The sequence below is a fragment of the Ictalurus punctatus genome, chromosome 3, assembly GCF_001660625.3.
Source record: "Ictalurus punctatus breed USDA103 chromosome 3, Coco_2.0, whole genome shotgun sequence".
NCBI lineage: Eukaryota > Metazoa > Chordata > Actinopteri > Siluriformes > Ictaluridae > Ictalurus > Ictalurus punctatus.
The window spans coordinates 7,787,048-7,813,383 of record NC_030418.2 but is presented as its reverse complement, the minus strand read 5'-3'; the positions used below and the strand labels follow the sequence as shown (position 1 = coordinate 7,813,383).

The 26,336-nt window shown below is 39.6% G+C and overlaps 1 protein-coding gene and 1 pseudogene across 5 annotated transcripts; both read right to left on the bottom strand.

Moving 5' to 3' along the window:
* Positions 1 to 7,791: 7,791 nt before the first annotated feature.
* On the bottom strand, positions 7,792 to 9,900 carry LOC124626817 (protein kinase C epsilon type-like; annotated as a pseudogene).
* Positions 9,901 to 10,514: 614 nt separating this feature from the next.
* Positions 10,515 to 20,744, bottom strand: LOC108263836 (uncharacterized). Of its 5 annotated transcripts, none has more exons than XM_017465011.3 (8): positions 20,580 to 20,737; positions 16,987 to 17,138; positions 15,408 to 15,536; positions 15,292 to 15,316; positions 13,994 to 14,032; positions 13,723 to 13,761; positions 13,038 to 13,131; positions 10,515 to 12,266 (listed from the first exon to the last, which is right to left on the bottom strand). In XM_017465011.3, the coding sequence occupies exons 1-8, from the start codon at positions 20,692 to 20,694 to the stop codon at positions 12,257 to 12,259; spliced, it is 603 nt and encodes a 200-aa protein (XP_017320500.1). In that variant the 5' UTR covers positions 20,695 to 20,737; the 3' UTR covers positions 10,515 to 12,256. The 5 variants fall into 5 exon arrangements, with proteins under 5 accessions (XP_017320500.1, XP_017320499.1, XP_053535480.1 ...); XM_017465010.3 differs by having other exon boundaries at positions 10,515 to 12,760; positions 20,580 to 20,735; XM_053679505.1 differs by lacking the exon at positions 13,723 to 13,761 and having other exon boundaries at positions 20,580 to 20,744.
* Between the last annotated feature and the right edge of the window lie 5,592 nt (positions 20,745 to 26,336).

The following is a 26,336-nucleotide window of genomic DNA, read 5'->3' as shown; positions in this document are numbered from 1 at the left end:
GAGGGCAGCCACCTCGTCTGCCAATGCCCTCTCAAAAGGCCACGGCCCTCTGGGGAGAGTGGGGACAGCCGACCCCGGCACCAAATGGTGAGTTCCAACCACGCTCGTACAACTCATGTATTCATGCTACCTGTAATGATTGAACACTCAGGGGTGTCTACTATGTTCACAGCGCTGATTGACTCAGGAGCTGCCGGCAATTTCATTGACCAGAGAACAGTGCAAGCCCTAAACCTTCCCGTTCATCCCCTACTCCAGCCACGTCGTATCCAGTCCATCAATGGGTCCCCCATAGGAGGTGGGATCATCTCCCACTGTACAGCACCCCTTGTACTCCAGGTCAGTGCCCTCCATAGTGAAACCATATTCCTGTACGTCATTAACAAGTATGTCTCTGCCCGGCACCCCGTAATTTTAGGCTTCCCTTGGTTGGACAACCCCCACAACTCCCAGGTTTCTTGGGCAGTCAAACAGATTACCCAGTGGTCACCATACTGCCTCAGTAACTGCCTGCAATTCCCCGTTGTCCCGGTGGCAGCCACGACAGTGGAGAGCCCCACTACACCCGTCCCAGTCACAGCTCCTCCCGAATATCATCAGGGCGAGCAGATTACCACCACACCGCACCTACGATTGTGCAATTGAGCTCCTTCCAGGAGCCAGCCCACCGCGAGGTCGAGTGTACCCTCTCTCACAAGCCGAACATAGGCCATTGAGGAGTATATTCAGGAGGTGCTCCAACAGGGATATATTAGACCTTCCACATCTCCCGCCTCAGCCGTTTTTTTTTGTGGAGAAGAAGGGAGGTGGCCTCAGACCTTGCATAGACTACCGGGGCCTAAATCAAGTTCCTGTTAAGTACCATTAACCCATGCAACTAGTGCCTGCAGCCCTCGAACAGCTAAGGTCTGCGACCATATTCATCAAGCTAGACATACGTAGTGCATATAACCTGTTCCGCATACAGGAGGGGGACGAGTGGAAAACGGCATTCAGTACCACCTCGGGTTACTACAAGTACCATGGAAGTGCCACGGTGCCACATGACTCACCACCGGAGCCGTTAGACATAGATGGCCAACCAGCCTACCGCGTCAAGACCATCCTTAACTCCAGGTGCAGGAGAGGTTAACTGGAGTACCTGTTCGACTGGGAGGACTATGATCCAGAGGAGCAGTGCTGGGTCCCATCTCAGGACATCCTGGACCCAAACCTATGTAAGGACTTTCATACCGCTCACCCAACATAACCAGGACCCCGGAGGAGGGGTAGGCCTAGAAAGAACTCGGCTCCTGGAGTGAGCCCTTTGGGGGGGCTCTGTCACATCGCAGTGAACCAGCGACTACAATTCCCAGAATGCAATGTAAAGTACAAACATGGCCAACGAGGACTGCACTTCCCCTGCATGCACATGCTCTCATTCCCCTGAGTTCTGATCATGGACACCTGCACCCAATCACACGCACATACACACACACACACACGGTATTTAGGTAACGATTATAGCAGCATTAGCTCGTGAAGTAAATGCTCAGCAGCCTCGTCTCTGTCGTTGACCAAGCCTTAATTTTCGTGTTAGTTAGCCTGGTTTTGGATATTGTGCTTTGTTCACTGAGTACGATTCTCTGCCCAAGCCTAGTATTGCCATTTCATCTGATTGTCCGACCACAGCCTGTCTTGTGACCACGCTTCCTGCCTGATCCTCGCAATTCGGAGCCATTCTTACCTGCGCTTGCTTCCGTCTCAGGTACTGTAATGTAACTTTATGGGGAAAGTTCCCAGTATTAAGGGTCGGGTTACGCTACACATTCAGATCATTATAATCACTGGCGTGAAGTTCACGTGTAGGATTTTAATAGAGTAGAAGTGGGAATTTTGAAGATCTTCTAGACCACATTGCTTACTTGCTTACTTGTAGATTGTTTTTCTGTTGCATGTATTGAGGAGGTGTAACTGCAAAAGCACACAAAGAAAGACTGTGTGTGTGAGTGTGTGTGTGTGGTTGGGGGTTCACACTCAGCAACCGCCGAAAAATCAAACACACTTCACTGCATTATATTTCCAGTATGTTGAAGCACTTAACTTTAAAGATTAGTTTAAATGCTGAGACATTTCCATTTATTCATTTTGCAGACGCTTTTATCCCAAGCAACTTACAAATACAAGAAATTATCACACCTTAATAAATCCCAGCGTTACCCGAGTGAAGAACAGAGGAAACAGGAAACACTCATAACATATTTCTAAAGATATTTGTATTATGTGTAGTGTTATACGTGTGTACATACTGTATGGATGTTTCATACTCACAGACAATGTCACTGTGAAATCACTTCACTGTGATTATAACAATACTGAGAGACTCATCAGTCTGTTAGTGTACTACATAGTGCATTAGTTGAAACTAAAGTTTTTGGAATTAAAGTCCTGATGAGGATTGTATTGCTCTGGGTTTTATGCTCACACGTGGTTTCAATAGAAAAGAACCAGAGCTTCCTGGAGCGTCTTTATGCGAAGAAACAGGTGCAAAACCTCTTTTCCTATAGGACATGACATAACATGTCCATCCAGACAGGATCTATCTAACTGGAGTTTGTAGAAGGTACAATACACCATTTTCCCCCCCTGACACGTGCATGCACAGTGTGTAAGTTAAAATTTAGGTCACAGAAAACCACAGTGAAAACTTCTGAGAATGGATGTGGGGGCTTATTAAGATAACATGTGGTAAGATGACAGACCACCATTTGTAAAGTGTAGTGTGAGTGTTTTTTTTTTTTTGTTATCAGCACTGCTTTATTTTACATCTTGTTAAATCTGAAGTAAGAATAAAGTAAAGGAGCAAATTATGGTCAGAGTGTACAAAAAAATAAACCTTCAATCTTCTACAGAACTGAAGCTCATAGGAACATTCATCTTCTCAGAAAACAGAATGCTGGAGGTCCTACAGTGGCCCAAAGTTCTCACTGCTGTGAATAATAACTGAGAACCTGAGGTTTAGGGTTAGGTGAAAACCACATAAAGAACTTTAAAAGGTTCTTCAGCTGGTCTTTCTAAATGAGATCAGCTAGAGATCAATATAAAACCTACGCCTATGCGATGTGTGAGAAAGTACACTGCCTTTTCCTCTAATAAAAGGGCAGAAGAGAAAGTGTAGGTGTTTCATTTGTAATAACTGAAACCCCTTCTTAATCACAATCTCTCTTACTAATCTTGATTTTTATTTCTCAATTCTGATTGGCTGACAGATGTTCTGAGGCGTTTCAGTAAACACACAGCAAAAGTAGTTTCAGTTCACTTATGATATCACTTATAGTCACGTTAACTGAAATAACAGAAGAGTTAGTCTGCTGCACACACACACACACACACACACACACACACACACAGCTGACAAAAAACAACAGAGAACTAAATTTTTCAGAAATAAGTAAGGAATAATTGACAAGGGGGCACTGAAATAAAAACAAAAACAAAAAACAAATTCAGTTCATGGACAGGTGTCCTGATATTTTCCTTTAGAAATTGTTGGAATCATTCAGAATTCACTGTTCCATCAATGATGGCAAGCCGTCCTGCCAAGATGCAGCAAAAGAGGCCCAAACAATGATCTTTGTTGGTCTCCGCTCCTGGGGAGTGTCACAATTTCCTCCATTTGTACACAATCTGTCTGACTGTGGATTGGTGGAGTCCAAACTCTTTAGAGATGGTTCTGTGACCTTTTCCAGCCTGATGAACATTAACAATGCTTTTTCTGTCCTAAGAAATCTCCTTTGTTCGTGCCATGATCCACTTCCAAAAACATGTGTTGTGAAGATCAGACTCTGATAGATCCCTGTTCTTTAAATTAAACACCTGACTCTAATTTCACCTTCAGGCCAAGTATAACATTTTTGTCTCATTTGTTTAATTGGTTTCTCTTTATCTACTTTAGGACTTGTGTGAAAATCTGATGATGCTTTATATATACAGTATCTCACAAAAGTGAGTACACCCCTCACATTTTTGTAAATATTTGATTATATCTTTTCATGTGACAACACTGAAGAAATGACACTTTGCTAGTGAGTATAGTAGTGAGTGTACAGCTTGTGTAACAGTGTAAATTTCCTGTCCCCTCAAAATAACTCAACACAACAAACGTGAGTACACCCCTAAGTGAAAATGTCCAAATTGGGCCCAATTAGCCATTTTCCCTCCCCGGTGTCATGTGACTTGTTAGTGTTACAAGGTCTCAGGGACTTGTATGACATGGAGTTCTCCTTCTGCTTCAGTTTCCTCTTTTCACAGGGTCACCAATCAGCTCAGGGCACTTCTCCTCCCCCTTGGCAATTCGGTCGCACTTACAAAGCAGGTCATAGTTTATTTTGTCAGTTATCACGCTGTCTTTCTTGTACTGTGGATGCTTGGCAACGAATTCCCTCATCCACTTCGCCATGGTCATCAGTTCTCCTGTGGTTAATTAGAAGCATGCATAAGACATTAATTAAAAAGGTCTATGGCAACACTTGAACATCAACAATGAATAGTACGCAATCATTATGTAATAGTAATGACGTTAGTTGGGAAATCTGAAACTAGCTACTAGCAAAACTAGCTAAATCTAGTTTTGCTACTCAATTAAGACTGCTCGACTTCAGTAAGACGAGGTTGCTTTAAGGACTGCAATATAACTTCGGGTAGCTTTTAATCACGCTGGCCTTTAGAAAACGGACATTCTGACACTGAAGATGATGTCAATACACCAATGAGCCCGGTAACAAATCACAAACTCTGAGGTGAACTAAATTATACGCTGTATCTTTCAACACACACACACACACACACACACACACACACACAGCAGAAAATGTAACGTCCCTTTGTCATGAGACTGTATTTTAAAGATAATTTAGTAAAATCCAAATAAGCTTTACAGGTCTTTATCGGAAAGGGTTTAAACAATGTTTTCCATGCTTGTTCAATGAACCATAAACAATTATTGCACATGCTCCCTTGGAACAGTCCTTAAGACACAAAGAGTTTACAGGCGATAGGCAATTAAGCTCACAGTTACAATAATTTAGGACACTAAAGTGACCTTTCTACTGACTCTCAAAAACACTAGTAAAAGATGTCTAGGGTTCCTGCTCACCTGCGTGAACATGCCATAGACCTACTGCAGGGAGGCATGAGGACTGCAGACGTGGCCAGAGCAATAAACTGCAATGTCTGTAATGTAAGATGCCTAAGACAATGCTACAGGGAGACAGGAAGGACAGCTGATCGTCCTTGCAGTCGAAAATTACATTTAACCATGTGTCCCCCCAGACGTGATCCAGAACTTGCAGATGCCTTGGTGGAAGAGTGGAGTAACATCTCACAGCAAGAACTGACTAATCTGGTGCAGTCCACGAGGATGAGATGCACTGTAGTACTTAAAGCAGCTGGAGGACTACTGTAACTCTATCCATTTTGGATTGCCTAAAACTGCTCTAGATCGCTTGCAAATGGTACAAAATACGGCGGCTAGATTAAGACGCAAGCCTATTACTCCTGTCCTCACTTCTTTACACTGTTTGCCAGTCAATTTCCGCATTGTTTTTAAAATTCTGCTATTTGTTTTAAAAGCTTTACATGGACTTGCTCCTCAGTACATATGCGATCTCTTTACCCCGTATACTGCCGCAAGATCTCATCGATCATCCAGTCAGCTACTCCTTTCAGTCCCTCGTTCACGTTTTAAAACCAAAGGTGGCCTGCTTTACCAAAGCAGAAACCAAAAAGCAGAAACCACGTTTTAAAACCAAAGGTAGCTGCCCCCAGGCACTGGAATAGTCTCCCTTTTCATATTACACCTTACCCCTCTATTACCATGTCCAAATCTTCTCTGAAGACCCACTTTCGTTCGTTATCTTTTAATTCGGTCTGAGGGTTTCATTTGTCCATTGGTATTTAATATTATTAAATGTTTGTTTTAAATCTGTTTTATACTACTTGCACAGCACTTTGGTTTCAACTTCTTGTTTTTAAATGTGCTTTATAAATAACGAAACTAAACCTGACGAGTTTTACATTGTTAGGATTGATTTTATTATATTTATACCTGATCTAATTATATTTACAATGTAAGACGTTTAATGTTTTAAGTACTTAAGTTAAAAAAAATAATAATTACACACACACACACACAGAGTATCTCACAAAAGTGAGTGCACCCCTCACATTTTTGTAAATATTTGATTATCTCTTTTCATGTGACAACACTGAAGAAATGACATTTTGCTACAATGTAAAGTAGTGAGTGTACAGCTTGTGTAACAGTGTAAATTTGCTGTCCCCTCAAAATAACTCAACACACAGCCATTAATGTCTAAATCGCTGGCAACAAAAGTGAGTACACCCCTAAGTGGAAATGTACAAATTTGGCCCAATTTTCCCTCCCCGGTGTCATGTGACTTGTTAGTGTTACAAGGTCTCAGGTGTGAATGGGGAGCAGGTGTGTTAAATTTGGTGTCATCGCTCTCACACTCCCTCATACTGATCACTGGAAGTTCAACATGGCGCCTCATGGCAAAGAACTCTCTGAGGATCTGAAAAAAAGAATTGTTGCTCTACATAAAGATGGCCTAGGCTATAAGAAGATTGCCAAGACCCTGACACTGAGCTGCAGCACGGTGGCCAAGATCATACAGCGGTTTAACAGGACAGGTTCCACTCAGAACAGGCTCGCCATGGTGGACCAAAGAAGCTGAGTGCACGTGCTCAGCGTCATATCCAGAGGTTGTGTTTGGGAAATAGACGTATGAGTGCTGCCAGCAGTGCTGCAGAGGCTGAAGGGGTGGGGGGTCAGCCTGTCAGTGCTCAGACCATACGCCGCACACTACATCAAATTGGTCTGCATGGCTGTCGTCCCAGAAGGAAGATTCTTCTAAAGATGATGCACAAGACAGCCCACAAACAGTTTGCTGAAGACAAGCAGACTAAGGACATGGATTACTGGAACCATGTCCTGTGGTCTGATGAGACCAAGATAAACTTATTTGGTTCAGATGGTGTCAAGCGTGTATGGCAGCAACCAGGTGAGGAGTACAAAGACAAGTGTGTCTTGCCTACAGTCAAGCATGGTGGTGGGAGTGTCATGGTCTTGGGCTGCATGAGTGCTGCCGGCACTGGGGAGCTACAGTTCATCGAGGGAACCATGAATGCCAACATGTACTGTGACATACTGAAGCAGAGCATGATCCCCTCCCTTCGGAGACTGGGCCGTAGGGCAGTATTCCAGCATGATAACGACCCCAAACACACCTCCAAGACGACTACTGCCTTGCTAAAGAAGCTGAGGGTGAAGGTGATGGACTGGCCAAGCATGTCTCCAGACCTAAACCCTATTGAGCATCTGTGGGGCATCCTCAAACGGAAGGTTGAGGAGCACAAGTTCTCCTACATCCACCAGCTCCGTGATGTCATTATGGAGGAGTGGAAGAGGACTCCAGTGGCAACCTGTGAAGCTCTGGTGAACTCCATGCCCAAGAGGGTTAAGGCAGTGCTGGAAAATAATGGTGGCCACACAAAATATTGACACTTTGGGCCCAATTTGGATTTTTTCACTTAGGGGTGTATTCACTTTTGTTGCCAGTGGTTTGTGAGATACTGTATATGCAGATATATGGAAAAGTCTAAAGGGTTCACAAACTTTCAAGCACCACTGTATTCTGTTCCGTCCACTAAAATACATTTATGGGTCCAGCAATTGAGAGCATCTGGTCTAGTGTATATACTCAATACTCATAATAATAATAGTGTATATAATCAAATTTCATTCCTGCCTTTGCAACCCACTCCAATCTCAGTGTGCTGGCTCTGACTGAGACCTGGATCCGTACTGAGAACACTGCCACACACTTGATATTCGTTAATAGATGTTTTTATTCCAGAGTAAGGATGGACTTTGATGGCTTCCTCCCGGCCCCAGCGGGACTTCACACAGCCGAGCCGAGTCTTGGGGTTCTTCTTCAGGAAGCCTTTGAGGATGCTGACTGCATTTTTGCTGAGACTTGATGGATACTTTAGTTTATCCTTGATGATGGAATCAAACAGCTTCCGCTGGTTTCCATCGTCAAACGGCCTGTAGTCCGTCATCATCTCGAACAGGATAACACCCAGGGCCCACCAATCCACCGATGTGCTGCATTTCGATTCCCGGATCATCTCAGGCGCCATGTACTTGGGTGTGCCACAGAATGTCATCTTGACATCTTGAAAGATCTCTTTGCCCAAGCCAAAGTCTGCAAGCTTGCATTGGCCATCTGCATCTACGAGGATTTTCTCGGTTTGAGATCCCTGTGAATGATTCCGTTGCGGTGTATGAACATGAGAGCACAGGCAATCTCGGTAGCATAGAATTGGGAGCAGGGTTCATCAAACCCACCTGAGCGTGTTATGTGGTATGAAATATCCCCTCCATTCACATATTCCATACCGCAGCACAAATAATCGTGGGTCTGGAAGCAGCCGAAAAGGTGTGTAAGGTAGGGGTGTTTGCTGGACAAAGCCAGGATGCGTCTCTCTGTAAGAGTGCAGTCCACGATATCACGTGCCAGAATCCTGTCTTTCTTCATAACCTTAAGCGCATACACCTCATCTGTGCCTCTGAGTTCAGACAGAATGACCTTGCCGAATCCACCCCTTCCGAGCACGCTGAGGAAGTTGAAGTCCTCCAGGCTCTTTCTTTGAGGGTGTAGCTCCTCGTTTGCCTGCCTCTCCTCTGAATTACAGAATTCCAGAGACTGAGGTGCTGAAGCCACGCTGATGTTTTTACAACTCTGTAAACTTTCCACACTGATGGCCTGCGCTTCCTCATCAACTACCAGCTTCACCTTGGTCTTCTTTTTCCGTCTCTACCAATGGTAGATCATTGCTCTTTTAAACGCAGATGAACACATGATGTCACAGTCACATCATTCTCTATGTTGTCATGATACCCATTTATTTTCTTTATACTTGCCATGTTCACAAAATCACACATAATGGTCAGGCATGGTATGAGGGATAGGGACAGACTATCTAAAAGAGGGTAGAACAGGAACTGTGCCAGAAGTAGGGACTGGGCTTATGCTAGACCACTGATTTTAACAGACTGGAACTGTTACCTGAAATGTGTTCACTCTACAGGTATTTAAAGCCAAAGTGGACAAAAGTCAGGCACAAACAAGTTCAGTCTTCATTTTGGAACAATAGTACAGTGTAAAATAAAGCCACTTAAATGACTCATTTTGTTCATTTTTGGTGAAGATAATATGCTATTGCATAATATGTTATTAAATAAAGTGAATAAATTTATCCATCCAAGAGAAATGAGCTGTAAATCAATGAGCATTAACATGGAATTGGTCCTCACTTTGCTCTTATAATAATCTCCACTTTTCTGGAAAGGCTTTCCACTAGATTGTTGAGCATGGCTGAGGGGATTTGCCCCGTTCTTCCTTTTCAGCCACAAGAGAATTATTGAGGTCAGGCATTGAGACAAGTGAGAAGATTTGTTGTGTAGTCGACATTCCAGTTCAGCGTGGTTGAGGTCAGGGCTCTGTGCACGCCACTCCAGTTCTTCCACATCGACCTTGGAAAGCCATGTGTTTATGGAGCTCGCTTTATGCACAAGAGCATTGTCATGCTGAACAGGTTTGGGCCTGTTAGTTCCACTTAAGGGAAACTGTAATGACACAGCATGTGGTAACAGTTTGGGGGAAGAACCATATATGAGCATAATGGTCAGGTGTCCACATACTTTTGGCCATATAGTGAAGTGTGTGTATGTATGTATGTATGTATAGATAGATAGATAGATACACACACACACACACACACACACACACACACACACACACACACCGTTTTCAGTCCTTTTGGACTCTCCCACATTTTGTAGTGTTACAATCTGAAGCTGAATAAATAAACAGATTTATTCCACAACAACAACAACAACAACAACAACAACAACAATAATAATAATAATAATAATAACAATTCTTTAGCCCATTTCATACATTTAAATGCTGCTCAAAGGTACAAAAAAAAATAAAATAAAAATCCAGATATAGAATGTCTCTGTATGCTGTAGCTTTACAGCTTCCCTTCACTGGAACTGAGAATCCCAAACACTGTTCTAGCATGAATCAAAGTGCACAAAGCGAGCTCCATGAAGACGTGGTGTGTGAAGGTTGGAAGAAGGTAGAAAAACTCGAGTGTCCTGTACAGAGCCCTGACCTCAACCCCACTGAACACCTTTGGGTAGAACTGGAACTGGAGGATCCTCACCATCACAACATCAGCACCTGATCTCAACCTCACTGACGCTCTTGTAGATGAATGAACACAAATCCCCATGGCCCCCGCCCCAAAATCTAGTGGAATGCCTTCGCAGAAGAGTGGAGCGCATTATAACACTAAAAGGAGAGTAAATCTGGAATTTAATTTTAATTTTTTTTTTTTTTTTTTACATAACAGGCAATAAAAATAAAACACACACACACACACAGTGTTACACACTTTATTGGCTGTGTTTATGCAAAGCAGAACAATAATCACACAATCACAAAACATTATTAAAATTAGATTATCATCAGTAAAAACCAGTGCAGATTTATAAAGCACATTTAAAACAACAAATGTTGAAAGCAAAGCACTGCACAAGAAATATAAAACATAAAACAGAATTAAAACAAATTAAATGAGTAAACAAAAACCAAAAAGGAAGAATGAAAAATTTACACCCTCGATTAAAACATAAAGAATACAAATAAGTCTTCAAAGAGGATTTAAACACAGAAATGGCAGAGGAAGCTCTAATGTATAGAAGAAGTCTATTCCAAAGCTTAGGAGCAGCCACTGAGAAAGCCTGGTCACCTTTAGCCTTAAAACATGAACGAGGAACTGAGAGGAATAATTGACTGGATGATCGAATTCTACAAAAGATCAAAATGACATGGCATAAAATTTTCCATCTGAAGGGAAAAAAGGCAAAATCAGACACAAGTACTCACTTCACGGAAGTACTGTACTACTACTACTACTACTACTACTACTACTACTACTACTACTACTACTAATAATAATAATAATAGAACTGGCATGAATATTAATAGTTCATATTAGTTTTATGTATAGAAGTGGATATTAATATATATAATCATTGTCTATAATATAACGTCAGTAATCAGTTATACAATAAGATAATATAAGAGTAGAGTTCATCTCTGAGATCATCTCCTAAACACTGAAATTCCACACATCAGTATTTAGACCTCAGACGTAACTACTGACTTCAACACTATTCAGAAGTTAAGCACACGGGGGCGGAGTTTATCTAGAACGGGGGCGTGTCTCGGTTCCGCTCGATTCTGATCTTGATCTTAAGCACGTTTGTTGTGTGATATCGGCTGGCGTGAGGAGCGGTGTTTAGTCCAGCGCCACCGTCTGACAGTTTGATGGAACGACAATATGTCAGGCTGAAATGTATATTCTGGCTGTAAATCCGCTCACACACACTGTGGAATGTTATTCGAAGACAACAATAAATACACTAATATCACACGATAAATTTATTACTAATTAACACAACGTTTTCTCCAGTGATATAACGGTAGTGTCCCATTCAGAAGGAAGGCAGCATAACAGCTGAATGTTGCCAGAACTACTGATTTAGCAACGTAGTAAAATAATGTCGTGATAATATCGGAAAATATTAGCAAACTAGCCAAAAGGCTGATAGCGTATAGATGTCCTTATATATTCATTATAAATGTGTGACCTTTCCAGATATCCAGAGACACCCGGCATTGTTAATATTATTATTAGTAGTACTAGTAGCAGTAGTATTTGCATTATTAGAACTGTTGTTGTTATCAAAATTTATGTCTTGTTAATTTCAGATAAAAGCTAAGAGTTGTCTAAGAGTTTTTTTTTAGATAATAAACTGAACAATGAGGTGTATAAAAGAGTGGCACTATGCTAGCTTGCTAGTTATCGCTAGCTAACATTTGCATGAACAGCCAACTGCCTCTGTTACACAAAGACACTCTTACTGAGCATCTCTGCTAACAAGTACATTTCACTAAACATTTCATTAAAAGAAATAAAGCAAGCTTATAATATAAGTAAATTCAATTTAAAAAGTACATTTAAAAAACAGCATTAGCTGATTAGTGTCCCAACGTCTCAGGTGTGTGTCTTGATGCGTCGAATATACCCTTCCTTCCTCGCCAGCATTCTGGGTGCCTCACAGTTCTCTGTGGCAGTTAAAAAGGTGAATAAATTTGCATGAAGTGTGTAAATATTAAAATCTACCTAGGCTCAGGGTTATGTTAATGATAATGTTAATGTGAAATGCGACTGTTGATTTTGGTTAAATATATCCTACCTATTTTTTTTATTTATGAAAATGTGTGTGTGTGTCTAAAGAACGCAATACATTTTAAAAAGAATGTTAGCCAGTAAGATTCAAAACAGACTTGTAAAAGTGTATACAGAAGTTCATTATGAATTTTTTGTTATTAAAATAATCTTGTGAGCTGGAGAGGAACTGCTTATCTAACATAAAGCCTGGACTTTGGGATGCTAGCTTGCTAATCCAGTAAATAAGAACGTAACACCTCTATAAATGCATACACAGGAAGTGCTAGAGAATTAGTTAATAATATACAGCCAGTGTAACACTAAAGTGAGTCAGTCAGCTGCTTCCTGCTGATCGTCCTGAACGACAGCCTAGAACCTGCCGATTTTCCTTTAACAGACAAACAGAAACAATGTACAGGTAATTCAACATTTAATCCTTAAAATGGAAATAAAATAATTAAAGCAAAATATCCTAAATAAATGCATTTGTTTTCTGCATAGGGTATTATAAAATACTTAAAATACTCCTTAAAATGGCTCCTCACGTCAGTGTGAGTCATCCACCTTCTCCTTACTACTCCTGTCTCCTCCTAACAGGGAGTGAGTGTGTGTGTGTGTGTGTGTGTGTGTGTGTGGGGGGGGGGGGTTAGTTGTGTAGCACAAACCTGTAACATTGTATCCCACATATCACGCCTATGACGATGAAAATGAAGACAGAAACACCAATTCCAGCCTTTCCGGCGGTGTTCAGGCCGGTACCTGAGAGAGAGAGAGACAGAGAGAGAGAAATATATAAATATAAATATAATATAATATAAATATAATATAATATAATATAAATATATATGTGAAAAGATATTATCAAATATTTATAAAAATGTGAGGGGTGTACTCACTTTTGTGATATACTGTGTGTGAGGGGTGTACTCACTTTTGTGATATACTGTATGTATATGTATATTATATATATATATATATATATATATATATATATATATATATATATATATATATATATATATATATATATATATATATATATATATATATATACACACACACACACAGTATATCTCAAAAGTGAGTACACCCCTCACATTTTTATAAATATTTGATAATATCTTTTCATGTGACAACACTGAAGACATGACACTTTGCTACAATGTAAAGTAGTGAGTGTACAGCTTGTGGAACAGTGTAAATTTGCTGTCCCCTTAAAATAACTCAACACACAGCCATTAATGTCTAAACCGCTGGCAACAAATATAATTTTTGTAAATATACCATATGTCTATTCCTAAAACAATCTGCTGCAAGAAATAACAAAGTTTATCTGCGTGTGATACAAACCTCCGTCACCTCCATCACGCTGATTTGTCTCATGCTTCTCTGTAAAGCATAATTGTTGGGGTTATGACATTTTATCTTCTCATGAAATAGCTCTTTCATTCTTTCTCTCTCTTATCACTCTTTCTTCCTTTCCTAAATCACTTTCAGCTTGTTGAAATCAGTATTTATTTCCTTTAGATTTAGTTTGAGTTTTGTTTTAATCTATAAATTTGATGATCTGGACAGTAATAATAAAACATGTAATAAGTGGTGATGAAATAATGTGTCTCACCTCCAATCGGAAGGTTAGCTGATCCCGGTTCACACAAATCTGCAGGAAGAAAAACAGGTGTGAGAAAACATTTTACACACGCTGGAAAAGAGAAATATTTTATTCTGATGGTACAAAGTTCATGTAAGCTGTAAGGAAGAGGATTGTACTGCAGAGATGGATCTTTAAAGCATTTAACGATTTCTAAACAAATCTACGTAGGTGAAAACTGCATGATTAAATAATAAAACGTGTGTGTGTGTAAGCGGAGTTACATTTACCACCCCAAAGTTGATTATTTTCTTTTAACATCACATCACCATGCATTATATTTCTCTTATACATCAGCAATTTACCAACATATAAAAAAAATTAGGAGCAGAAATGGCACTTACATGGAAGCATTGTTATTGTAACTTTTGACTAGTAGGTGGCGCTGTCACGACATTTGTTGCATGTTCATGGTCATGAATGTTTTGAGACAAGGTTTTGGGTCATTTTTTGTGTCAATGCGCAAAGTCGTTGCTGATATACAGCCTCACATCCTGTTTGTCAGCTTTTCTGTCAGATTTGTTGGCCCATTATGGGCAAATTGTTTGGAGTATTCAAAATCCTTTTCATAACTTTTGTGAGGCTTAGTCTGATCATGATGCTTGCCAAATCTGGTGTTGACTGGACAACATTTGTATGAAGAGTAGTGAAAAAACAACAGAAAAAAATCGAACATAGCAGAAAATCTAATTAGATGGAAATTTACATCTCCACCGTCTCGACCCAGGGAATCCAGGGATACCAGGCTTTCAAAATTTGGACACATGGTTCAAAAGTTATGACTGTAATTTGACAATGATGGTGGCGCTAGAGCATTGAAAGCATTTGACCCAAATTTGGTCAGAATGTTCCTTCGACCCTCCTCAATCAGTGTCCCAAATTCACAACTTTTTACCAGACAGTTCTATGAACTCCCAGAAAACTCCTATCCCAGGGTTGGGCAATCTTATCCGGAAAGGGCCGGTGTGGGTGCAGGTTTTCATTCCAACCAAGCAGGAGGCACACTTGATTCCACCTGTTTAATCAGTTGATCTTGGCTTTCAATAGATTCAGGTGTGGGTTCTGCTTGGTTGGAACGAAAACCTGCACCCACACCGGCCCGTTCCAGATAAGATTGCCCACCCCTGCCCTAGCCAGAAGAAGTAGAAGAAGTAGAAGTAGAAGAAAAGGTAGAATAACAAGAGGGTGCCAACACACCTTTGATGCTTGGCCCACTAATAACAGTAATAATAATAATAATAATAATAGTAATAATAATAATGACATACCTGTACATTGAACTTCTTGATTTTTCTGTTTAATAATATTTTAAAAGAGAGTGTAAGAGTGATATACAGTATTTACTCTGTAAAGTAAATAAATAAATAAATAATACTTAACACACCATCATATCATATGTCTGAAAGTAGAATACAATGTCTAAGTAACTCTGATTTAGAGTGATCCAGTTCTGACCATAGCCTATGACAATGCTCTTGTCCACATTGCCATGTTCATCCTTAATGGGTGTCTTCTACACACACACACACACACACACACACACACACACACACACACACACACACACAGTTACACACAGTTACACACAGTTACACACAGTTACACAAACCCATACTCACTGCAAAAAAAATTTTATATTAGCAAGTGGAAATATCTTGAATATGGCCAAATATGTTTAATATTTCTTATTCAGCTTGTTTAAGAGGCTTGTATACATTTAAAGCTATTAAATGTTTATTGTATTAAATACATTTATAAAATTTCTTAAAACTAGAAACAACATATCTGCCAACAAAACATTTCAATTCTATTCTATTTCAAGCTTGAAATGAGTAGAAAATGTTTACTAATCTTCTGCTTTATTTATTCTAATCTTGTAGGAGGAAATGGGATAAATATGACTGATATTGAAGATATTTTCACTTGTCATTTTTGTCATGCAGTTCTCAGATCAGCAGCAAGCAGTGACTGTGTGTCTGTTACATGCCTTTCCTGTGCATTTACAGGCACAAAACGTTCACATACTCACTTCTCATGACATAGTTAAGGCTTATAATTTCCTTTTGAGAATTAGAAATAGTGTTAAAAGCAGTGACATTCCATATTTACACATTTAAAAATATCTAATTATCATCCACATCACATCCTGTTTTTTTGCTATAATTCAGCCTTTAAACATTAGCAGTGGGACTTAAGGGAAGGGGGCAGGGTTAGTTCTTCTTTATGTATAATAAAAAGTATTGATATGATACAGTGATATGAATCAGTGATGTGATACAGTGATGTGATACAGTGATGTGATACAGTGATGTGATACAGTGATGTGATACAGTGATATGAATCAGTGATGTGAAACAGTGATGTGATACAGTGATATGAAACTGATGTGATACAGTGATGTGATACAGTGATGTGATACAGTGATGTGATACAGTGATATGAATCAGTGATGTGAAACAGTGATGTGATACAGTGATATGAAACAGAGATGTGATAGTGATGTGATACAGTGATGTGATACAGTGATGTGATACAGTGATGTGAATCAGTGATATGAAACTGATGTGATACAGTGATATGAATCAGTGATGTGAAACAGTGATGTGATACAGTGATATGAAACTGATGTGATACAGTGATGTGATACAGTGATGTGATACAGTGATGTGATACAGTGATGTGATACAGTGATATGAATCAGTGATGTGAAACAGTGATGTGATACAGTGATATGAAACAGAGATGTGATACAGTGATGTGATACAGTGATGTGATACAGTGATGTGATACAGTGATATGAAACTGATGTGATACAGTGATGTGATACAGTGATGTGATACAGTGATGTGATACAGTGATGTGATACAGTGATATGAAACTGATGTGATACAGTGATGTGATACAGTGATGTGATACAGTGATGTGATACAGTGATGTGATATGATACAGCTCGGTGTGCTCACGTTTCTGGTCCACTGTGTGAAATCGGACTCCACGGTGTTGTTCAGTATGTACACCACTGATCTATTACCAAGCTGCTGAAAGCAGCATGACAGGAGTTCTGTGGTAGAACCTGCAGCTGGAACTACGTTCACCAGGAACAGCATGAACACACCTACAGAGAGGACAAGAACAAGATCAAAAACACAAACAAGAAGAGTAGCACACACACACACACACACACACACACACACACACACACACACACACACACACACACACACACACACACACACACACTTTTTTATTTAAATGTACAAGAATTCTTTCCACAGAGTTTTTAATTCATAAATTCCAGGAGCAGTTCTCTTCAGGCTGACTAGTTCCAGAATTAGTGAGGTTTAGTTTAAACCTGTTGAAGTGATTAGTCTTAAACAGACTAATGATAATGACAACTCATCCATTCATATAACAGCTTTGATAATGCTGTGAGACTTTGTGATATTCACCGCTATAACTAAATTCAGAAAGAAACCTCAGAGCCACAGGCTGTACTGCACGGAGCTTTGAGAACCAGGAGTATGCACGGTCCAGCATGGCCATTTCCTGGGTGTGTCAGAGAGCACCGAGTGGAAATTCAACAGCAGTCGTGCGTCCCCCACTCCTCGATGTGTGTGTGTGTGTGTGTGTGTGTGTGTGCATTATTCCATTTTTGTTCCACAAACATCTGAGAAACATCTTCAGTTTACGTCTCAGTTGTTGAATGTTTTTATGTTCATACCAATATTTACACATGTTTAGAAATTTGCTGGAAATAAAAGCAGTTGAATGTGAGAGGACCTTTCTTTTTTTGCTGGGTTTATATTATTATTCTATATTATAAAATTAAATAGTTTGGCAAATGATTGTCCCTTTTGAGTAAATAAATTCATGTTGTGAACATCAGCGATGTTTCCTAATATCTTATTCACTGTAGAAATGCAGAATGTAATGTCTAATGATGTGAATAAGGGGAGACTGGCACATTTTCTTAACTTCGAGCTCTGCATTCCATCATCTACTCATCACAAAACTCTTAAACATCTGAACTTTCTGCATCATGCTATTTTATTTGAAACTTTTGGCACAAAATTAACTTCATAGTGCAGAGTATTAACGATCTTCTAGTGCACACACACACACACATGCACATGCACACAGGTACTGATCACAGGTGTGTAGTGTTCACTCGGTGTTAATGTTAATGATGTGAGTGTGTGTTAGAGTATCAAAGTGAGTGTGTGTTAGTATTTTAAAGTGAGTGTGTGTTAGTATTTTAAAGTGAGTGTGTGTCAGAGTATCAAAGTGAGTGTGCGTTAGAGTATCGAAGTGAGTGTGCGTTAGAGTATCGAAGTGAGTGTGCGTTAGAGTATCGAAGTGAGTGTGCGTTAGAGTATCGAAGTGAGTGTGCGTTAGAGTATCGAAGTGAGTGTGTGTTAGTGTATTAAAGTGAGTGTGCGTTAGAGTATCGAAGTGAGTGTGCGTTAGTGTATCGAAGTGAGTGTGCGTTAGTGTATTAAAGTGAGTGTGTGTTAAGAGTATCAAAGTGAGTGTGTGTTAGTGTATTAAAGTGAGTGTGTGTTAAGAGTATCAAAGTGAGTGTGTGTTAGTGTATTAAAGTGAGTGTGTGTTAGTGTATTAAAGTGAGTGTGTGTTAGTGTATTAAAGTGAGTGTGTGTTAGTGTATTAAAGTGAGTGTGTGTTAGTGTATTAAAGTGAGTGTGTGTTAGTGTATTAAAGTGAGTGTGTGTTAGTGTATTAAAGTGAGTGTGTGTTAGTGTATTAAAGTGAGTGTGTGTTAAGAGTATCAAAGTGAGTGTGTGTTAGTGTATTAAAGTGAGTGTGTGTTAGTGTATTAAAGTGAGTGTGTGTTAGTGTATTAAAGTGAGTGTGTGTTAAGAGTATTAAAGTGAGTGTGTGTTAGTGTATCAAAGTGAGTGTGTGTTAGTGTATTAAAGTGAGTGTGTGTTAGTGTATTAAAGTGAGTGTGTGTTAGTGTATTAAAGTGAGTGTGTGTTAGTGTATTAAAGTGAGTGTGTGTTAGTGTATTAAAGTGAGTGTGTGTTAGTGTATTAAAGTGAGTGTGTGTTAGTGTATTAAAGTGAGTGTGTGTTAGTGTATTAAAGTGAGTGTGTGTTAAGAGTATTAAAGTGAGTGTGTGTTAGTGTATCAAAGTGAGTGTGTGTTAGTGTATTAAAGTGAGTGTGTGTTAGTGTATTAAAGTGAGTGTGTGTTAGTGTATTAAAGTGAGTGTGTGTTAAGAGTATCAAAGTGAGTGTGCGTTAGAGTATTGAAGTGTGTGTTCGTTAGAGCAGCGGTCCCCAACTCTTTTGTTTTTGCGCCACGGACCGGTTTAATATCAGACAATATTTTCACGGACCGGACGTCAAGGTGTGGTGGATAAATACAACAAAATAAAATGATACCGGCATAAAAACTGGGGTATTTTTAAAATATAATAATAAACGTGAATCCAATGTGAAATCGCAACTTTATTAGCAGTGTCCTCGTAACCTCATGCCAACAACATAACATGAGTAACATCCTCTCTGCCCCGTTACGCTCTCTGGTCGCTATGGTAACGTTTCAACGTGCCTTCAAAATAGGATACACCACAAAAATAAATATAAAGTGCATGAAAAATACAACTCACCATAACGCTGAAACAGTGGGAGCCCTGAGCCTGTTTCTCTGTAATGAGACGGTCCCATCTAGGGCTAATGGGAGACAATGACATCCGGAGTGTGTTGCTTATGTCCAGTCTACTCCGTAATTTTGTTTTGGTTGCTGTCACTGCAGAAAAGCCCGGAAATGGCAACGGGGTTTTCAGTGCTGTTGTGGCGATCTCAGGGTGTTCTGTCATGACATTAATCCAGAACACCGGCAGTTGTTGTCTCGAACATACTTTTAAGGCCACCGTCATTTGAGATCTCCAGCAGTTGATCTTCTTCTTGCACAGACATGCTGGATTCACCTGGTTTGTTGACGAATGGGTCGCGAACCCCTTCCTTGGCAGATCGTGGGTCTTTTGTGGTTGGGAAGTAGCGCTCAAACTCTTTTAAAGCGAAGACAGGTGATCGTGCACTAGCTGGGAGAATGAAGGCTCGGGCTCAGTCTCTTCCAAAATCCCCGATAATGTTGGAAACACGTCAAATATACCTCTGTTCACGCGCCGTTCCCACAAATCACGTTCAGACTCAGATAATAAATACAACGGAAATAATGTAAGTTATTTATTCTTTCTGTGCGGACCGGTACCGGTCCGTGGCCCGGGGTTTGGGGACTCCTGTGTTAGAGTATTAAAGTGTGTGTTAGTGTATTAAAGTGAGCGTGTGTTAGATTATTAAAGTGAGTGTGTGTTAGATTATTAAAGTGTGTGTTAGTCTATTAAAGTGAGTGTGTTAGTGTATTCAAGTGAGCGTGTGTTAGATTATTAAAGTGAGTGTGTGTTAGATTATTAAAGTGTGTGTTAGTCTATTAAAGTGAGTGTGTCAGTGTATTCAAGTGAGCGTGTGTTAGTGACTTTCTCCCTGACTTTAATCCGGTTCTATAAATTTGAATAAAATTCAGGACTTACAGCAGATGAGGAGCTTCATGATCGCGCGCATGGTGAAGAATAAAATCCGATTAATCCACAAAAACAACGGAAGACCTTCTGGAATGTCGGGAACTGATAAATGCTCCTGCCGCATGCTCTGATTGGGCAGTGCGCATGCGCACACTCCATTTCCCTTTTCAGTCTTCTTTCTAGGAAGCGTACTCTGGGCGCTGGCCAGCTAGTGTTTTTTTCCCACCAAAATTAGAAAGAACTCGAGTCGATTTATTTATAGAAAAATAAATAAATGAATAAATAGATAGATAGATAGACAGATAGTTGTAAATACTTAAGCAGCAGGAGAGGGAAAATAACTTTCTTTATATTGTTTTATACTGAAGAGGGAGTTAAAGGTGCAATAGTTGATTATTTATTTATTTATTTATTACATGTACAGATAAAATCTGGGAAATCTGTAGAACATGATTTTAAATTATTGTAAAAGCCATGGCTTCAGCACAAGCAGCTGTTTATGTGGCTGAAAAAAAAAAAAACATGTTTGGAAACCAGTGTTTGTGCCACCTGTCAATCATTTTTTAGAGGCTCTAGAATCTAGATCCTGGTGGCGGAGCTTCCTGAACATGGGCAGGAATAGAGAGGTGCAGGGATGATGTCATTTCGTACGGGAACCTGGAAGTCAGCATCACACTGGTTCCCTCGGCAAACATCCAATAGGATTTTCCCATAGGCTTTTGGATTATTGAAAAAAATAAGACCAACAAAAGTTTACAATACTAACGCGTTTTGTTCGTCAAGATAATTTTCACAAATGAAAACAACTTTTATGAAGTTTGAAGCCTAAATACATTCGCCAGAAATAAACAGCAAACCGTACGCTATAAATGAACTACACCACGATCATTTGACTTCAACGTCACAGTCACCAAGCTTCCCACAACTTTCCCAAACTTTATTTAAAACATTTTCCATAATACGGATTTATTCTGTGGATGAAACTTCATCCACATTTTTTTGTGGAATTGTGCACAGCAAACCTGAACCAGTTTTTCCTGTTCGGCGTGATGACGTTTAATGTCCCCTATAATGTCTGTTGTCCCATGTAGCAACACGTTAGCAACCACCTTTTTCAATACATGTAAAAGCTTTAAAAACTCACGAGTAGGGTTTTACTGGTGTATTTTATGTCTTAGAATAAAACCTGAAAATATTTTGAGCTTGTGTTCTCCACAGACCTTTCAGGCTTTTAACCCAAGTTCCATTCAAAAAACCCATTGACTTCGGGATGATGGAATCGGAAGAGCTAAAATGCTAACTCATTTCCGGGATTTGGCGTACAAAATGACATCATCCCTGCACGGCTCTATTGGCAGTGGTTAACTGTTCAAATGTTATAACCACTGTTAGAGAGCTAATCTTGGGAGAAAAAAAAAACCTTGACTAATCATACCCCCCCCCCCCCAAAAAAAAAAAAAAAAACTTGCTAAAGTGTTTAAGTGATGTGTGCTCCACAGTGACGAGTGCTCCAGCTGTGCTCCAGCTTCGTCCCTTGTTGAGGCATCAAGTGGAAAAAGGAAGCCAAGTCATTTCCTGGAGGGGGAGGGACAGAGAGAGAAAGAGAGAGAGAGAGATTGTTCCTTATTACACTGCAGCGCCTTACACTTTAGCTGTGTATTATTCTTTGTATTACTCGACTGTTTATTATTACTCCTGTCCTCACTGTTCTGTTAGCTGATTGTGTAGTTGAGTTCGAAACTCTAGAGAAGAAGAAGTCAGATATAAGGTCAGCTAGGGAAGAATGGAAGAAGAATGTTGTTTGTATTTTCTCATTTGTATGTCGCTTTGGATAAAAGCGTCTGCTAAATGAATAAATGTAAATGGAAGAAGAAGGATGTCACGTATCGTGACGTAACGGAGATATGACGGATGCAAGTGCAGTATGAACAGGTTTTATTTACGAGTAACACAGACAGGTAAATCCAAAACGTGATCCAAAAACGTAATCCACAAACATGCAAGAGGTCAGGCGATCGGCAAACAGGCATACACAGGAATCAAGGTCGTGGTCACGGGATACAGGGTCGAGACACAAAACATAAAAAATGGCGAGATACTGGGAGCGGAGAAGCCAGTGGACTAGGACTAGGACTAAACGTATTCTACTATATCTAATATTCCGCGCCGTGTGCTGGGAGGTGCGCGGTATATATACAAACCTAATCAGCCTCGTAATGGCTGACGGCTGAGGGTAATTCAGAGACACATGAAACCATAGCCAATGACAGAACAGGGAGGAGACATAACAACATAACAAACATAACAAATGCACGTGTCCAAATGTCACGATTGTCAACAAGGGAAAGCAGGTGCTCGCGCACCTGCTCGTGCACGCGCGCTCATGTGCTCCACAGTGTGCTGCTTAAAGGGGAACTCGTGACAAAGGATATGCTGTACAATTAAATCAAGTCAGTCCAAACAGCAACATTTTTTAAATAAATCAATAAAAAGTTTTTTTTTTTTAAAAAAAACAGCAGATGAAAAGAAAAAACAGAAGATTTTTTTCATAGTAGAAAATTAATTTTTCTTCAAGTAGAGACCAGCTCAGTGCAAATGACAAGGTGTACAAATCATTGCATTGTACAGATAAATAAGGTAAATACGTCCTGTGACCATCAGGTGAACATTCAGAGGGCATCTTGTAGTAATTACTCAGTAATGTGCAAAGAGGTACGGCTGAGAATGAGCTGTAAAGGCAAGTTACCATGCTCGTGCAAATGACGAGAAACTAATGGTATTTGAGACTGCAAACAGCATTAATATTGTACAGTACAGGTTTGTTTTGAGTTCAATACTACTGACTTTAAAAACATTCAAACTCCTGAGATAATAAATCCGTTTTTAGTCAGACTTTTAAATAGATTAAAAGTAAAATCATTCCCTGAGAGTCTCATACAGAGGGATTTTCACCTTGTATTCCCGAGATCCACTCCAGATCTACACTACTTCAGGGGTTTCCTCTGGGTACTCCAGTTTCCTCTCCCAGTTCAAAGACATGAGTTGAGTGGCATCTATTAATTGTCAGTATTGTGTGAATGTGAGTAGTTATATCATACACTTTCTGTCAAACTGTCAATCAAAGTGTTGTGTGTGATAATTTATGACCCTCTGTGCTTCCCTGACTGGCAGGTCTGTAGGGGTGGTGAGGGGGGTAACCCTATGGAGTTTATCAGCTGGTCAATCTGGCTCCTTTGTGTCTGGGGGTGTTGTGGACAGGTGTGTGTTGGGGGGAATAGCCCCCCTCCCAACAAAAGGTGTTTATGTTAATGAGTTTGGTTTTTGGTGGGGTGAAATACGTCTGAAAAGAAATAATGTTTTTAATATGGGGATGTGTTTGTGTAAACACACTGTTAGAAAAGCATGATGTTTGAATGTGTACATACATGAGTAGAATATTTGTTTTGTGAAATAAATGAAAACAATTGTTGATTATGTTTTTAGGGATGCCGGTTTACCTTTGAATAAAAAGTTTAGGAGTTAAAGCGTCTTTTTTTTTTCTTTTTTTTTTTAAAGATTCTGTTTAAAATAATCGTTTGTATTACATACATTCTAAACACAAACCTTTAGGATGTAAAAATGATTAAAAGAGCTGTTTAAAAAGAATCCGTATTACTATGCTTCCAAAAAAACACAAAAACTTTAGGAGGTAAAAATGGTTAAAAGAGCTGTTTAAAAAGAATAGCGCATATTACATGACTTCTAAACAAACATCCTTACGAGATAAAAATGTTAAAGTGCTGGTTAAAAGATGTTTAAACTAGGAGATGAGATTTTTCCAGAGATGTCTTCCAGTCGCTGTGTTAAGCAGTAATGAAGTTAAACTGAGACACCTCACTCTCGCTAAACCCCGCCCACACTTACGTGTTTTCAGACACGCCTCTCTCTCTCTCTCTCTCTCTCTCTCTCTCTCTCTCTCTCTCTCTCTCTCTCTCTCTCTAAACACACCCATACACGTGTTTTCATCGTAGCCAGTACGTTCTGTCAAAATGCCAATCACGGCGGTAGAACTAGAGGGCTAATTTATGGTTTGTGTTTTTCCTGACCGACAGTTCTGTAGGTACACCTAATTTATGGCCGGGGGTGGTGTGGGTGGTGTGGGTGGTGGGGGTAACCCTATCCACTGTATCAGTGGGTCATTTTGGCACCTGTATGTCTGGGTTGTGTCCTTCCATTCCTGGGGGTGGGGGGGTGTTTTGTGTATTGTGGAGGATCTCCCCCAACAAATGTGTTTATGTTAATGACACTGTTGTGAAACTTGTTTCTCACTGAATTAATCACACACAAATGTATACCTTTTTGTGGTATAAGAGAATGTTTGTTTCTGAACTTACTTTTGTGGTATTGTTTTATTTTGAAGCTTAAGGATGGTTTAGGTGAAATATGTCTGAAAGAATATCAATGTTTAATATGGGCATGTGTTTTTGTTACTGTGTGGGTTATTTTGTTTGTGTAAACACATTGTTAGAAAAGCATGATGGTTGAATGTGAATATATATGAGCAGAATGTTTGCTTGTGAAATATATGAAAACAACTGTTGATTACGTGTTTGGGAGAACGGCGTGACTTTGAATAAACATTTACTGAAATAAAAACCCCTGAAACAGATAAACCATCGATGTGGCCAAAGAAATGTAAAAAATGTTTTCACATATATTCTAAACATAAACCTTTTAGGAGGTAAAATGTTTAAAAGTGCTGTTTAAAAGAACGTGCGTTTTGTTTCAACTATAAACAAGATTTTGGAAAATGGTTCGCCAACGAGGATACTTACACAGAACTGCCGTTAAATACATACGATTTTGTCTATGCTTTGACATCCCATGTCCCCACTGGCTGACAGTCAAGTCATGTACATTTAGGCCCTCTGTAACACTGATCTGAATGTGTGAGCTTTCCTGCCAGTGTTCTGTCTGTGTGTGAGAGAAACATGTGATTTCTGGGGGTTTTGCTGACCAGAATGCTTACAAATGTGTATATGTTAACTAATTAAGGAGAGAGTCGTGCGTCTGGTCAAGATGCTAGTGGCTTCAGTTTTCTAGGTGTTCAACTTTGAGCTATAGGCATTATAAAATAAATAGTCGCTAAATAAATAAATAAATAAATAAATAAATAAAAACGTGGATGTTGGACCAAAGGACGTGTCACCTGAATTCACAAATCATGAAGAATAACAACATGTGCTAATGTTTACATGTTTACATGTTTCCTTGCCTTACCTTGCCTTTGAGATCTGCTTTTTCTTATTGTGTTCAATACTTTTTTCCTACGTCATTCCACCTTTACACCTTTATTTATGGACTTTAATGTTTTGAATTCTTTATATTTCCAGATTTCTTGAGTTAATACTGATTTCATAAATTTCATGTGAATAGCCTCATTGGAAATATATTTACTGAAAAAAAAATGTTGACGCATCCAGTACTTATTTCCTCCCACTGTATGCTAAATCTTTCCTTGCCACTGTTGTAGGTGACTTGCTCATTAGGGATCTAAATCTATATCCAGATTTATGTCAAGTGTATGTATTGTGACAATACCTACAAAAGAAGATATAAATAGTGACAATAAATGAAGTCATGAGAATGACTAGATTAATTCACTAAGACACAAGTATGCTGCATTCAAACAATAAAAATAGCCTATTCATTTCTCCAAATGAGCTCCAAATGACTCATCATACAGTTGCAATCAAGATTATTCAACCCCCATTGCAAATCAGGTTT

Excerpts from the sequence above, each read along its gene's own strand:
- LOC108263836 (XM_017465010.3), bottom strand. The coding sequence starts at position 20,694 with ATGCGGCAGGAGCATTTATCAGTTCCCGACATTCCAGAAGGTCTTCCG. Across the intron at positions 15,537-16,986 it reads TCACACAGTGGACCAGAAAC|AAGACACCCATTAAGGATGA; the intron begins GTGAGCACACCG and ends GTGTGTGTGTAG. Across the intron at positions 13,762-13,993 it reads AGCTAACCTTCCGATTGGAG|AGAAGCATGAGACAAATCAG; the intron begins GTGAGACACATT and ends TATGCTTTACAG.